The 17,450-nt window shown below is 39.1% G+C and overlaps 1 protein-coding gene across 2 annotated transcripts in view; it reads right to left on the reverse strand.

The window, feature by feature from the left end:
- The window catches only part of KDM7A (lysine demethylase 7A), a 318,101-nt gene that overhangs the window by 231,111 nt on the left and 69,540 nt on the right, over window positions 1–17,450 (reverse strand). For both annotated transcript variants that reach the window (XM_053719030.1, XM_053719029.1), the window contains exon 2: window positions 10,659–10,744. In XM_053719030.1, the coding sequence (XP_053575005.1) occupies window positions 10,659–10,744 (86 nt within the window). The remainder of the gene's footprint in view (window positions 1–10,658; window positions 10,745–17,450) is intronic.

The raw sequence follows: 17,450 nt of genomic DNA on the forward strand, positions 1-17,450 counted from the left end.
CAAAGTGGCGACTTGGTCTTCGCTTCATACCTTTTCAAAATTTTACAAATTTGATACTTTTGCTTCTTCGGAGGCTATTTTTGGGAGAAAGGTTCTACAGGCAGTGGTCCCTTCCGTTTAAGTACCTGCCTTGTCCCTCCCTTCATCCGTGTACTTTAGCTTTGGTATAGGTATCCCACAAGTAATGGATGATCCGTGGACTGGATACACCTAACAAGAGAAAACATAATTTATGCTTACCTGATAAATTTATTTCTCTTGTGGTGTATCCAGTCCACGGCCCGCCCTGTCCTTTTAAGGCAGGTCTAAATTTTAAACTGCAGTCACCACTGCACCCTATGGTTTCTCCTTTCTCGGCTAGTTTTGGTCGAATGACTGGATATGGCAGTTAGGGGAGGAGCTATATAGCAGCTCTGCTGTGGGTGATCCTCTTGCAACTTCCTGTTGGGAAGGAGAATATCCCACAAGTAATGGATGATCCGTGGACTGGATACACCACAAGAAACATAATTTATGCTTACCTGATAAATTTATTTCATTTCCCTCATCTCTTAAACATGCACTGGACACACCTATCCTCAAAAAACCTTCTCTCGATCCAACTTCCCCATCCAACTACCGCCCTATTTCCCTACTCTCTCTTGCCTCAAAGCTTCTTAAAAAGCTAGTATATGCACGTCTGTCCCATTTCCTTAAACTCCCTCCTTGACCCACTGCAATCTGGATTTCACCCCCTACACTCCACAGAGACAATTGTTAAGGTTACCAATGACCTACTTACAGTAAAATCCAAAGGTCACTTCTCTCTGCTTATCCTCCTTAATCTGTCTGCAGCCTTCAATACTGTCGACCACCCTCTTTTGCTCCAAACCCTCCAATCCTTCAGCATCTGCAACACAGTTCTCTTGTGGTTCTCTTCCTATCTGTCTAACCGTACCTTTAGCGTAGCCTTCTCTGGGGCATCCTATGCCCCGTTACCTCTTTCTGTTAGGGTGCCGCAAGGCTCGGTCCCCTTCTCTTCTCAATCTACACATCATCATTAGGTTCCTTAATAAAAGGCCCACGGGTTTCATTATCATTTGTATGCCGACGACACCCAAATCTAAATCCAAATTCGGCCAAAGGGAAATGGAAAGAGATGATAACAAGGGTATAGAGGTGCCTGAGGACTAGACAAAAAAAAAAAAAAAAAAGTCTTAATTTGAATAAAGGGTGAATCATGAACTCTCCGTACCCAGAAATAAATACATTTATCAGGTAAGCATACATTTTGTTTTCTTTCCTATGGCATGGAGAGTCCATGAAACATTCTAATTACTAGTGGGAACCAATAGCCAAGCTAGAGGACACAGAATAAATAGGGAGGGAGAACAAGACAGGCGGACCTAAACTGAAGGCACCACCACTTGAAGAACCTTTCTCCCAAAAGAAGCCTCAGCTGAGGCAAAAGTATCAAATTAAATTTGTAGTATTTGGAAAAAGTATGTAGAGAGGACCAAGTTGCAGCCTTGCAAATATGTTCCACAGAAGCTTCATTCTTGAAAGCCCATGGATGAAACCGCTCTAGTGGAATGACCCGTAATTCTCTCAGGAGGCTGCTGTCCAGATGTCTCATAAGCTAAACGGATAACACTTCTCAACCAGAGAGAAAGAGTGGTACAAATGGCCTTCTGACCACTACGCTTAACAGAGAAAACAATAAACAGGGCAGAAGTCTGCAGAAATTTTTTCATTACTTGAAGGCAAAACTTAAGAGCATGCACAACATCCAAGTTATGCAAAAGATGTTCCTTCTGGGAAGAAGGGTTAGGACAAAAAGAAGGAATTTCCTGATTAATATTGCGATCCAACGCTACCTTTAGGGAGAAACCCCAGATTAGTATGAAGGGCCGCCTTATCAGCATGAAAAATAAGGTAAGGTGAATCACACTGCAGAGCCGAAAGTTCAGAACTCTGCGAGCAGATGGAAAAGCAAGGAGAAACAAAACCTTCCAGGATAGTAATTTAACACTAACAGAATGCATCTGTAAAACAGAGCCTGCTGCAAAACTCTAAGAACAAGGTTAGGACCCCAAGGAGGAGCAACAGATTCAAACACTGGTCTGATTCTGACCAAGGCCTAAACAAAAGACTAAACATCTGGCAGAACTGCCAGTCGTTTATGCAGAAGAATAAACAGAGCAGAAATCTGACCCTTCAAAGTACTGACTAACAAACCCATCTCCAGGCCCTCCTGAAGAAAAGCCAGAATTCGGGGAACCCTTACTTTGTTTCAAGAAAAACATTTTGAATCACACCAATAAAGGTATTTACACCATACCCTATGGAAAATTCTGCGAGTAACCGGTTTACGAGCCTGAAGCATAGTATATATGACTTTCTCAGAGAAGCCACGTTTAGCCAAACTTAGAAGTAGAAGGTCCTTCCTGAAAGGTAAACTCCATGGCGGAAGAGATGACATCGTCACCAGATCCGCGAACCAGATCCTGCAAGGCCATGCAGGAGCAATTGTAATCACAAGCTTTCTCATGTTTGATGCAAGCTATTACTCGTGGAAGCAACACAAACTGAGGAAACAGGAATGCTAGATTGAAGCTCCAAGGAACTGCTAGAGCATCTACCAGAACAGCTTGAGGATCTCTTGAACGAGATGCCATCAGATCCAACTCCAGAACCCCCCACCTGAGAGTTATTGTGAAAACCTCTGGGTGGAGAGCCCACTCTCCGGGATGAAAAGTCTGCCTACTTAGAAAATCTGCCTCCCAGTTGTCCACCCCTGGTATGTGGATGGCAGAGAGATGGCAATCGTGAGACTCCACCCACTGGAGAATGCGAGACACCTCCATTGCCAAGGAACTCTGAGTTCCTCCCTGATGATTGATGTAGGCCACCGAGGTGATGTTGTCCGACTGAAATCTGATAAATCAGACCAAAGCTAGTTGAGGCCAAGCTATTAAAGAATAAAAAATTGCTCTCTACTCCAATATGTTTATTGGAAGAGAGGACTCCTCTGGAGTCCACTGACCCTGTATCTTTAAAGAAACTCCAAACTGCCCCCTGCCTAACAGGCTGGTGTTCGTGGTCACAATCACCCAGGAAGGCCTCAGGAAGCATGTGCCCGAGACAGATAGCCCTGTGAAACCCACCATAAGAGTGAGAATCTTGTTGGGGAATCCAAAATGATCTTCTGTGAGCGATCTCAGTGGTCCCCGTTCCATTGACTGAGCATGCATAGCTGCAGAGGTCTCAGATGGAACCGAGCAAAAGGAATGATGTCCATGGAGGCAACCATCCGTCCAATCACCTCCATGCATTGAGCCACAGATGGACGAATAGCCGACTGAAGAGATAGGCATGATGCTTGGTTTTTTTGACGTCCATCAGAAAGATCTTCATAGACAGGGAATCTATGATTTCTCCCAAGAAACAAACACTTGTATATGGAACAAGGGAACTCTTTCCCAGATTCACTTTCCACCCGTGGGAACGTAGAATAGACAACAAGATCTTGGTATGAGATATTGCTAGATGAAAAGATGGAGCTTGAACTAAAATGCCGTCTAGATAAGGTGCCACAGCAATACCCTGGGACCTCACCACTGTCAGAGGAGCCCCCAGAACCTTTGTAAAAATTCTGGGAGCTGTAGCAAGGCCAAAATGAAGGGTAACAAACTGGAAATGTTTGTCCAAGAAGGCAAACCTTAGAAACTGGTAATGATCCCTGTGAATAGGAACATAAAGATACACGTCCTTAAGATCTATGGTCATCATGAACTGACCTTTTTGGACCATAGGAAAAATAGAATGGATGGTCTCCATCTTGAAGGACAGAACCCTGAGGAATTGATTGAGAAACTTTAAGTCCAGAATAGGACGAAAAGTGCCCTCCTTCTTGGGAACTACAAATAGATTTGAATAGAATCCTAGGCCCTGTTCCTCTAGAGGAACTTACACAATCACTCCCAGGGAATATAGGTCCTTTACGCAGTTGAAGAAGGCCTGTCTCTTTATCCGATTTACAGATAACCTTGGTGGAACCTGCCCCTGGGAGGACAAGATTTGAATCATATTCTGTAACCGTGGGATACTATATCTATGGCCCAAGGATCTGGAACCTGCTAAAAAAAAAAAAAAAAAAGCCTGCCCCCCCCCACTTGATCCACTACATGATCAGGGGTGGCCCCTTCATGTTGATTTAGAATCAACGGAAGGATTCTAAGCTTGCTTCCCCCTATTCCAAGGCTGACTCGACCTCTAAGAAGAATTGGATTGATCCGATTTGGAAGAGGAAGACTTCTGTCCCTTAAAGTAGCGAAAATTAGAATTCTGGCAACCCTTAGGTCTATTCTTTTTATCCTGAGGTAGGAAATAACCCTTTCGACCTGTAATGTCAGAAATAATTTCTGCCAGACCTGGTCCAAACAAGGTTTTACCCTTATAAGGCAGAGATAAAAGCTTGGACCAAGATTTAACATCTGCAGACCAAGATTTAAACCAGAGAGCTCTGCGATCTAAAACAGTCTAACCGGAAATCTTTGCACCCAACCAAGAAATTGCATGGTGGCATCACAAATAAAGGTATTGGCTAGCTTGAGAGCCTTCATCCTGTCTTGGATCTCCTCTATAGTAGTCTCTTCTAGGATATGATTAGATAAATCGTCGCATTAATAAGATGCTGCCCCCGCAACTGTAGCAAAACTAGCAACAGGTTGCCACTGTAATCCCTGATGAATGTACATCTTCAAAAAAAGCCTCAAGCTTCTTATCCATGGGATCCTTGAAAGAACAACTTCAATATTAGTTCTCTTAGCCAGAGTAGAGATAGCTCCCTCTACCTTGGGCACCGTGGGCCAGGAGTCATGAATAGAATCAGCAACAGGAAACATTTTTTTAAAAACAGGGGATGGGGAAAAAGGAATCCCTGGTTTATCCCATTCCTGAGTTTTAATATCTGCCATATGGTCAGGAAATGGAAATACTTCCACAGATGAGGGTACATCATAGACCCTATTAAGCTTAATAGACCTCTTTGGATTCTCCACAACAGATTCGGATTCTTCCAAAGTAGCAAGAACCTCCTTCCAAAGAACTCAAAGGTGTTCTAACTTAAATCTGAAATTAATCTGCAGAATTTGTCAATACAGTATCAGAATCTGACAATTCCCCATTTAGAAGCCACTGAAGAATCATCCTCATCAGATAATTGAGACAAACTGACTAACGCAGCTTTAGCAGAGTCAGTCTTACTAACATCAATATGTTTAGATTTCCTCTGAGGCATAGCTAGGATAAAACTATCCTGAGAAACAGGAGGCTCAGGGAGAGACATCTTATCTTTAAACTTTAAAGTTTTATTTAAACATGAAGAGCAAAACTGTACAGGAGGAATTATCTTAGCCTCCAAACACAAGCATTTTTTAAATGAATCAACTTCAGTATTAGTGTCCATAATTGGGTATTCGTTCACAATTAACAACTGCTTGTTACCGGAACAGCCCAAATCCACTTGCCACTGTAGATAGAAGAAAATACAGCCTCCACACAGCAAAGTCCGATCTGAACAGAGAAGCCGAAAACCGGAAGTGCCGAGGAGTGGCCACAATTAAAAAAAAAAACTTTTTTTTTTTTTTTTTTTTATTGCACCAAACAAAAACAGCGTGAAAATCAACAGCAGCACAACAAGTGTGATTGGGCCAATAAGCTGAGCTAAAACATAATTGCAACAAGAAGTAAAACTAACACCTGTCCAACACTTCATACACTCTCCAATCTGAGCCCCCCCAAAAAAATGATGCCTCTTCACATAAAAGCAGTGCCCCTAAAACAGATTTAAATGCTTTCCACAAGGATTTAACACCTATAGTGCAGGTACCTTCAAACCTAGAAGGGAAAGCACTTACCTGTGGATCCTGCTCCGTCAGGTAGGAGCTGTTTTCTGAGGTGTGGCAGCTTTACCATATCTACCAGGGACCTATAGAAAAGAAAGAACAGAGTAACCAACTATGGCTTTCTATAATGGGGTAGCAATAATGTTAGAAGTTTAAGCAAAGACTACATCGCCGTCTTCTAATTGCTAATAGCCACCATTACTCTTACTAAAGAGATTAACATGGACACAGCATAGCCCCAATTATTGCTTGCAGGGAAAAGTACCCATTAAAAGGATTAATTTCTTCAGACACCATCTTTGACATCCTCCCGTGATCAAGGCAAAGAGAATGACTGGGGTTTATGGGTAAGGGAAGTGATACTTAATAGCTCTGCAGAGTGCTCTGTGTCTCCTCCTGCTGGCCAGGAGTGAATATCTCACTAGTAATTAGAATGTTTTGCGGACTCTCCATGCCATAGGAAAGAAACATCTCTAAAATTAGACATTTCCTTACACAAAACACAACTAAGATTTTAATCCGCTCTCTCATACTTTCCTGCCTCGATTACTGCACCTCTTTAGCTTACCTAGCTGCCACCTAGCTCCTTTACAATCCATAATGAATGCCTCTGCCAGGTTCATCTTCCTTACACACCACTCTGCCAATCCCTTCACTGGCTTTCTCTTGCCTCCAGGATTAAACACAAAATTCTCACTCTGACACACAAAGCCCTCAACTGCACTGCTCCCCCCTACATGTCAGACCTTGTCTTCAGATACTCTGCCTCCCACTCCACTCATGATCTCCTCCTCTCCTCCTCTCGTTACCTCCTCACATTTCCGTTTACAAGACTTTTCCAGACTGCCTCCCATCTTATGGCACTCTCTGTCTCGCTCCACAAGACTCTCCCCTAGTTTTGAAAGCTTAAAGCGCTCCCTGAAGACTCTACTATTCAGGGATGCATACAACCTACACTAACCCTCCTATCTCCACTGCTATCCCCTTAAACCCTATAGCATGTAAGCCTATGAGCCCAGCTGTTTGCAGTTCACATTCATAAGAGCCGACTACAACAGTGCAACTCTCGACAGGGCCGTCTACACATTTGACCCCTTGTAAATGTTATTTTGTATACCACATATGTTCACAGAGCTGCGGAATCTGTTGGCGCTCTACAGATACCTAATAATAATAATAATAATAATAATATAAAATACTTAATGCAAAAAGCTCCTTTATTTGTTTCAAGCGTTTGCCGCACTAAGCTGCTCTGGCAGCCCATGCCAGAACGCCATTTTGCTGAAAGAGGATGTTTTCACCTCTTAGCCAATAGCTGTGTGGGAAATCTGGCTTGGCACCTTATGGCACCGGATTTCTCACACTAAGAGGTGGAAACGTCACCTCTTAGCAAAACAGCGTTCTGCCATGGGCTGCCTGAGCAGCTCAGTGCGGCGCACACTTGAAACAAAGGCGCTTTCTGCATCAAGTATTTTATACTTCATGAATGAAAGTTCCCTTTATTTGATCCAATGTTCAATCCTAGTGTTTCACAAACATCACTAACATTCTGGATCTGATTTTAAAAAAGGGAGAGTTTTGCCAACACTTTAAACTCCCCAAAAGAAGGATTGTGGGTAAAAATGTGCAGAAATTTGAAAGCAAAACACACAAAAAAAAAAAAAGGAGATACAAATTAGTAAACAAAAGTGCTAACCAGCAGCTACATTTCATACACTAGAAAGTGACACTGAGAAATCACACAAATCTCTCAAGAGAATATTTACTTTTTTTCAGCACTGTAATCCCCTTAGAGTTTTTGCTTGCGTTTTGAGATGTTATTGACTAGGGAGCTGGTGTGGTGGAAAACCAGTTCCTGCACAGGAAATGTGTATATAGTTTATACATTTAATAAGTTACAATCAGTTATTAGATTTCCTGTAAATTTACAAATAGAAAACCGCACAAAAGCAGCGAGAGTGGTTGGCTTCAGATGCCAGCTGTATGTACTCTGAAGGTGACCATGTTTAAACTATTGGGAGGAAGAACATTTAAGGAAGGAGATTGATGCATTTTGCCATAAAAAAAGAAAAGATGAAAATGAAACTTAATTTAAACACCTAGATGAGTGTCAATGCATTAGAAGGAACTATGTTGTAGCTCTTTGTGGCAGCAAAAGTGTTAAAATAAACTGCAGTATTTGACATAGGAAGCACCTGCCGGCTTATGCAGAGACCAACAGTCTGATCCAAGGAAAACTGGTTAAAATTTCCATATCCGTTTTGTGTGACCTGAGAAAAGTCAAATGGGGTTTGACATAATTATATTAAAGGGGACATTGTACTCAAATTGTCTTTGAAATAGATGAGTAAAAAAGGTTTCAAAATATATTGCAGTGGGTTATTTTTAAAGCATTGATGTGCCTGCAAGTCAGCACTTTCTGTGGGAGTTGCCCATATCAGCCAATCAGCAACAGATACCTAGGTATCAGTTGTACACAAACCTGCACATCTTGTTAAAGCATTACTTATTTTTTATGCAAACATATATATATAAATATATACACACATATATATATGTAACATTTTATATGTTTAATATAAAGAGACAGTTACTATAGGAGCCAGACAAGTTTTTAGCATATACATCTATATTGCACGCATGATACTGCAATGTAGGAACAGATATTGTATTGGAGTATATAGAAGATTTGCCCCCCTCATTTTAGATGCATCAGGTCACAACAGCAGCAATAATGATGGATAATTCCACTATGAAATTAGGTTCATAAAGGTCCACCCCATAATGTGGCTGCATCACTTTATGAAATGTTAAAGAACGGCATTATACAAAACGGGTCATTCGACAAAATCAATAATTATCCTGATTTAATTTTCAGGGAATGAAGCCATTACCAACAGGAGCTTTGTGCTTTCAGGGCACATTACTTGTGTTACATTAGAAGACGAACAGGAGACGGCAATAGGATCAATGATCAGTTTATTTTGCCATTACATTGAATTTTTATTATAGACTGGAGTGCTTAACCTTGTACAGAATCAATTTTACTTTAACACAAAAGTGCAAAGCAGACTGTCTGGCTCTCCGCAAAAAGGTACACATTAGGTGGTGGCTGCCATTAAGATCTTCAATTACGTAGAAATTGCAAGAACCATCCACGTCTTCTCTAGCAATGTGAACAAATAATGCTCTCCCATTTCCCAGAGGACCTGTTATCAGAGCGCACCAGTTCTGTAAATCCTTTTAACACGGAAGGTTTATACGGGGGAGAACCTACTGAGCATGTGCGATTCTGGCTGCTTGCATGCTAAGGGGAGGTTTTGTCCTTACATGCCTTTGTCTGCCATAAGGCATTAGTCTTGCAGGGGGGGATGAAGTCAAGTTAAAACCATTCACATAACTCCTTAGGTCAAGATATGACTCACAATGCGTGAGAAAGCAGCTTCTACTTTCTATATCTCTATATCTATATATCTATATCTATCTATATATCTATATATCTATATATCTATCTATATATATATATATATATATAAATAAAACAAGCCGGTTTCTTTTTCAGTCACGCTCTGAAGAAGAATTCAACAAAACAGAGCTATTTATAGAAGCGATAAAAGGATTTATGCTGAATGCTACATATATAAAAAAAATGGCCTCCTTAATTCAAAAAGAAGCATCATATTCTGCCTAAAATGCACTGTGCCAAGGGCCCCAATTACTGCAACAAGTGGATAAGAGCATTGTTCTGCATTGTTTCACGTAGCCTTTTTTGTGTGACTAACACCACGTCTGCCTCTGTTAGACACTATATTATATTAAAGGGACACTAAACCCAAATTTTTTCATTCATGATTCAGATAGAGAAGCAATTTTAAGCAACTTTCTAATTTACTCCTATTCATTTTTCTTTGTAAACTTTCCATCTTTTGTTAAAAAGTAGAATTGTAATGCTTAGGAGCCAGCCCATTTTTTTATTTGGAACCTGGGTTACGCTTGGTTATTGGTGGCTAAATGTAGCCACCAATAAGCAAGCGCTATCCAGAATGTGGAACCTAAAATAAGGCGGGCTGCTAATCTTTACATAACTGCTTTTTAAATAAAGATAGCAAGAGAACAAAGAAAAATTGATAATAGGAGTAAATTATAAAGTTGTTGCCCTATCTGAATCATGAAAGAAAAAAAAAATGTGGGTTTAGTGTCCCTTTAAGGCTCCTCACAATGTGTCATTTTCTGAGTAAAAGCTTTACAACAAAGCACAAGCATTGAAGGCAGCTTGAATAATTTATGTAGCTGGCATTACGGTATTCATTATAAATTGATATTTTATTTATTTATATTTATTTTAGTTTGTTGGATTTTTTTTTAGACAAAGACAGCAGAGAGGGGCCAGACAAAACCAGCAACAGACTATGTATATGTATATATATGTATATGTGTGTATGTGTGTATGTGTGTATGTATGGGTATATGTATATATATATATAAAGAAAGGTAGAAATGGAATAGTTTGAGTAAAAACTGTTTCTAGAGAGCGACTGTATAGGATTATTTAGATTTACAAGTGAACATTAAGAACAGAGATTTATATAAACTCCAGGAAACAAATCTTTTGGTTTTCAATATAGGATATTTACAAACGTCTATTAAAAAAATATATATATATATATAAAACAAAATAATATGATGATTGAAGTCGTCATTGATCTGCTGTGTATTTAAACTGAATGTGTTTTCCCTACTTGAGCAGGCTCTGCGGCAAGAAATACTTACATTGAGAGGGTCCGTGAAGGGCTTCACAGTTGGGACAATGATAAAGGTCTATATCAGCCGCCTCGTGCTCCTCGACTTTCACACAACTGGAGAGACAACAAAAGACGTCATTAATAAATAAAAGTAACTGTATCTGCCGACAGAACCTGACGAGCACAAAACAAAAGGGGAGGGAGACGGCTACGCACACTGAGGCAAACTGATTAAACCATTACACAATACTTTGCCCATCTAGTCTGCTGCAATATCTTTAAAGGGACATTAACCTCAAAACATTTAAATTATGCACAAAGACAGCTTTGTATTATACTTTCATTATTTATTTTGGTTGATTTTCCTGTACTATGAAAATAGTTGCTTTTCCATTGCCTTAAGGGGACATTAAACACTAAATACAAATAATGAACATCCCTATAATTATGTACCTCAAGGCGAGTGACTGCACATGTGCAAACACGTCGGACTGAAATGAAGGAAAAGCTAGATTTCAACATGGCAGCAAGCATGACTAGATGCAGGTGGTGAATATTACAAACACTAAATACATTTGATAACACCCTTTTATGAGAGGCTAAAAGGAACCCCACATACTGACCCTGCAACATGCAAAACAGTTATTGCAGATTCACATTTGTTTTAAAGCAGTGTTTAATTGCTGAGAAATACTATGCATATATTAAGAAACATGACCAGTAATGGGGTTTCAGTGCTTTCCCAGAATTCACTGCAGCAAATGGTTATTTGCAGTATAAAATGCACACAGCTCAGCCTGGCACAGGGGAGAGAGGTGATGCCCAGTTTACACTTCAACAATGATTCAAGTGGTCTTCTTAACCATTTATTGCAAAATCTAGGTCAGTACCACTGTGTTATTCAAAATATTATGTCTTTCAAGGTTTCCTATATTTACCAAATGATCATCTGTACAGAACACACAGCAACGCTAAGGCTTCTCATACTGTTTGCACTATGTGCTGCATTTGTTGTAGCGAATCATCCAGCTAGAAACCCTCAGTACACCTCTACCTGTTCTATGCAGCGGATTTACTTATGGGTACATGAATGAGCTTTAATGAATACGCTGCATAGAATCTATTGACACTGTAGAGGCTGGTGGAGCTAGATTTTGTCCAGTGTCTCTCCCATGCAGCTGGCACAAAGCAGATATCTAACTTTGTCTGCAAGCATTCTATTCCTGCCACACCTGAGCAAGTGAATGTCTATTCAACAAGGGAATAACACAAAGCAGCAAATAAAAGTTATGCATCTGCATGGTAAAACTGCAGCCATGGTAACATGCTCACAGTGCAATGCTATATCTACTTTAGCCTTCTCTGGATAATCCAGATAAATATAAGAAACCTCTATATCTTGGCTCATGTCCTTAGGTCAGGGCTCGACAAACCCAGGTGCCTGGGAGCCACTGGCTCCTAGAATTTTACCCCTGGCTCCTAACTTTTTGGGGTATTCTCCATATATCTATATACAAATCCAACTGTCTGGCTCCTAAAAATATGCCTGGCTCCTTAATATTCTTACTGGCTCCTAATTTTTGAACATATTCGTCAAGCACTGCCTTAGGTAATACTTACCAGCTGATAAACCAGCTGATAAACCCCCTCTGAGGGCAAGATCAGAACTGACCACTTATACAATTACTGGTTTATAGGTATCCTCTTTTTTACTACTCCTTGAGATGTCAACCTAAGTGAGGTGAACACACAAACCAGGGGGGGGGGCATGGTATTACCCAAAAATATCTTATATTTGGATGTTTATTTCGAATTATCTTGGCAATATGAATTTGAGCAGCTGAAGGGAAGCACATCCAAAAACCTATGCTCAGAAAGAGCTCCCATGTCCTGTCCACCTTGAAGGATGGACATAAGGAATAGGAAGGGAATGAGAAGGAGAGGTTACCTATAAACTCGTAACTGGCGAGTGGTTGGTTTTGTCCACGCCCTTAGAGATGGGGGTTTTCACCTGGGAAGAATTACACAAGAGCAGCCAAGATAGAAGAATATAGGAAACCATCATTGGCTAGAAGCTGAATAGGGGCATTACATATGCAAGCCCAGACCACTATAATACATGATATATAATAAATATTTGGTGTTAAGTGTAAGAGGCAAAAGAAAAAAAAAAAAGTCACACTGGGACAGATTATCTAGCGTTTTGAGCTAAGACGGGTGATAGTACCTTTGGGGAACGGAGGATACAGAACAGCTAAACGCTGTGGAAAATACTGATCCTATCCACCAAGAAAATCTCCTGTGTAGAGATAATCAGCGAGAAACTAAGTCTAATATCACACTTACCATTGGAGCGACTTATACACTTACGTCGGATAGTCCTATTGACTGTTTTTGTTTGCTAAGAAGTAGATAACGCAATATTTGCCTAAGAATTGACTTGTACTCTATGCTTTAAACTTTTTTGCACATAAGATATTTAAATTTATGCCCTATTACACCACAGATGAACTTTTGTATTTTAGCCGATGTTATCTTCACATTGTTCTTGGTTATCTGCATTTACGCATATCTTGTTTTTGATATTACCATAATATTTAAGCACGCATATGTACGTTTGGATATTTTAGCATTTTTATGAATTCATCTTTTTATAAGCATTGGGAGACGTTCCACTTTTGTATGTATCTTTCTATTAGGGCTGCAACTAATGATTATTTTCATAATCGATTAATCGGTCGATTATTTTTTCGATTAATCGGATAAAAAATGAATTAATTCATTTTTTCCTTTATTTAAAATAAAATCCACATACTGAGTGTTATAAATATAAATTTCTGACTAAAACTTTACATTGAAACAACTGTTGGTCCAATTTTTTAAGCAGCAGAACACAGTTTTATAATTAATCAAAACAAAACCACAAACTGTTTGAAAAGTGGTAGATGTAGAAAGAGGTAAACTATCACCGTTTATAACATTCTGTTATTCACTCTTTCAGAAACTTTGCGTTGAAATACAAAAATGTCAACATGTTCACATGCTCCTGGCTGAGACTGGCTCTCTTTTTTGCCTGCAGCAGAGAAGAGGCGCTCAGATTGTGTTGAGCAGCCTAAGATGCATAAATAGGGTTTTGCCGATTTTACCAAGGTGGGCTATTTATATTTGTTAGCTCCACCAATGCAAGGGGCCTCTTAAAAAAGAAAGCCTGGACTTCATTTTAACATAAAAATATCTCGAATATCTATATGCAGTGGTAAATAACCATCTATAAAGGTTAGGGGTAAAATATCTAGTCCACTCTTAAAATAACAGATATATACTTAGAGGTTGAATTTGGTACATATTACAATTAATTAAAAATAGAAAAGAAAAGGTAAAAGGGCTAAAGACTATATATCAGTAAAATGATACATCCTTACACATGTATCTATAGAGTACATATAATCAGCAATAGCAAGTGATCCGCTAAAAATTGAGCAAACAAGTAATAGTGACAAATTCATATAACAAATGCCATCAATCTAGGGCTAGGTGTAAATAACAAGCTTGGCACTATATCATGCAAAGCATAATCCCAAATCACCTGATTTTATATAAACAATCCAAATGATGACTCCTGTTTTATTTCTGGGTTGCACATAAGCCAGGGGTAGTTGTAAACTTAAAAAGAAAGTGAAAGTAAATGTCTGTAGACGTCCTTTAGGCTAAGGGCATAACCATAAAACACAATACCATGTGCAGGAGCTCATTGGAGTGAAGCAGCTGGTGCTGTGCACAGACAAACTAATTGTAAACCAACTAATCGATTATGAGATTCGTTGACAACTATTTTCATAATCGATTATGGCGATTAGTTGTTGCAGCTCTACTTTCCATTGTGATTTTAATATTGTAATTATCATATAAAGTATCCAATCCATATGTTAATAAATCCTTTATAGTATCTTTAGCCTTGGGCACACTAACTATCTTTCTTTTTTCACTTATTTATTGTTGCCCTAATAGATAAGGAGTTAGGGCAGGTGTAGTGTGTGATACTTTTAGCTAAGCGCATTTTCTTTGTATATCGCAAAAATAAATAAAGGTGCCTTATATGCAATATCTTCAACTTTATTGTATTTTTTCCCTACAAGATATATTTCCCTTTGTCACAAGATATTGGCAGTTGTTCAGCTAAAGGAGGTTACATTAAGAATATTGCACATGGTGGCTACAAACATTTGTCTCTTGTAATTGGCTCATCAGATGTGTTCAGTTAGTGCCCAAGGGTGCATTAATGCTATGGACCCAACTTTGAGTTTAGAAGATTTGCAGGGATTAAAAGGGACAGTCTAGTCCAGAATAAACTTTCATGATTCAGATAGAATATGTAATTTTAAACAATTTTTCCAATTTATTTTTATCACCGATTTTGCTTTGTTCTCTTGGTATTCTTAGTTGAAAGCTAAACCTAGGAGGTTCATATGCTAATTTCTAAGCCCTTGAAGGCCGCCTCTTCTCTCAGAGCATTTTGACAGTTTTTCACCACTAGAGGGTGTTAGTTCATGTGTGTCATATAGATAACACTGTGCTCATGCAGGTGGAGTTCAGGTGAGCCAGCTCTGATTGACTAAAATGCAAGTCTGTCAAAAGAACTGAAATAAGGGGGCAGTCCGCAGAGACTTAGATACAAGGTAATCACAGAGGTAAAAAGTGTATTTATATAACTGCGCTGGTTGTGCAAAACTAGGGAATGAGTAATAAAAGGGATTATCTATCTTTTTAAACAATAACAATTCTGGTGTAGACTGTCCCTTTAAAGACAATTCATTGCATTGCAATAATCTAAAAACAGAAAAGTTTCACGATTCAGATAAAGCATTGCAATGTAAAAAAAAAATTCCCATATAATATCAATGGAATTGCTCCTACTGAGCATGTGCAGAAGTGCACAGTACAAACATATACAGGTGGATTAGTCGCTGATTTTACATTAGGTTTTTAGTGTAAACTACAGGCGTTTCCAACCTTTCAATAAAACAGCAGATTGAATTCTCGCCTCGGATTGCTGGTGAGGATAGGAAAGTCTGATAAAGCAGCTCATTTTAAATGCACTTCTAATATCAAATGTACTTTGATCCTTTGTTGATAAGAATATGTACATATCCTCAGCAATGCAATACTGGGAGCTACCTGGTGATTGGTGCTTCATGTCACTGGCACACCAGATGTGTACAGATATCTCCCAGTAGTGCATTGCTGCTGTGGAGCTATGCCAAGAAGAGCACAATAATAAAAATAAAGTATGAACACATGCAACACGGAATGCAAAAACAGTTATATCCAAAAAGTGCAGTGATAAAAACACTGACATTACTGCCCTTATGATTCTTTAATTAAATGGATATAAAATCAAAATGTTGCTTTCATGATTAAGACAGAGGCCAGAGCATGCAATTTTAAACAATTTCCTAATATACTTATATTTTCAAATTTGCTTCATACTCTTGTTACCCTTTGTTGAAGGAGCAGCAATGGACTACTGGGACCTAGTACACAGTTTAGCCAATGACAAGAGACATATGTACAGCCACCAATTAGCAGCCAGCTCCCAGTAATGCCTTGCTGCTCTCCTGCGCCACCTAGGTATGCTTTTAAACAAAGGATACTAATGGAACAAAGCAATTTAGTTAATATAAGTAAATTGGAAACTTGGTCTGAACCATGAAAGAAAAAAGGGGAAAAAAAAAAAAGGCGTTTCATGTCCCTTTAATAATAGATAACATTGACCACCTCAAATAGAATTCTAAATAAGATTATGGAAAAAAAGTAAAAAGGTTTGTTAGCCATATGCACATCTGATGACAGAAGTTACAAAACTATTCGCACATGCTGGATCCAACCACAACATATTCTACTGCAGACATATCATCGCTTACAAACAAAGAGCGCAAGAAATATTCTAGAAGAAAAAAAAAAAAAATTATTTTTATATATATATATATATATATATATATATATATATATATATATATATATACATATACACACACACACTGTATCTCACACAAGTGAGTACACCCCTCACATTTTTGTAAATATTTTATTATATCCTTTCATGTGACAACACTGAAGAAATGACACTTTGCTAGAATGTAAAGTAATGTGTGTACAGCCTGTATAACAGTGTAAATTTACTGTCCCTTCAAAAACATAATTTATGCTTACCTGATAAATTTATTTCTCTTGTAGTGTATCCAGTCCACGGATCATCCATTACTTGTGGGATATTCTCCTTCCCAACAGGAAGTTGCAAGAGTATCACCCACAGCAGAGCTGCTATATAGCTCCTCCCCTCACTGCCATATCCAGTCATTCGACCGAAACAAGCCAGAAAGGAGAAACCATAGGGTGCAATGGTGACTGTAGTTTAATTAAAATTTAGACCTGCCTGAAAAGGACAGGGCGGGCCGTGGACTGGATATACTACAAGAGAAATAAATTTATCAGGTAAGCATAAATTATGTTTTCTCTTAAGTGTATCCAGTCCACGGATCATCCATTACTTGTGGGATACCAATACCAAAGCTAAAGGGAGGGACAAGGCAGGAACTTAAACGGAAGGAACCACTGCCTGTAGAACCTTTCTCCCAAAAACAGCCTCCGAAAAAGCAAAAGTATCAAATTTGTAAAATTTGGAAAAAGTATGAAGGGAAGACCAAGTTGCAGCCTTGCAAATCTGTTCAACAGAGGCCTCATTTTTAAAGGCCCAGGTGGAAGCCACAGCTCTAGTAGAATGAGCTGTAATCCTTTCAGGAGGCTGCTGTCCAGCAGTCTC

This window comes from Bombina bombina, chromosome 6 (genome assembly GCF_027579735.1).
Source record: "Bombina bombina isolate aBomBom1 chromosome 6, aBomBom1.pri, whole genome shotgun sequence".
NCBI classification, from domain to species: domain Eukaryota; kingdom Metazoa; phylum Chordata; class Amphibia; order Anura; family Bombinatoridae; genus Bombina; species Bombina bombina.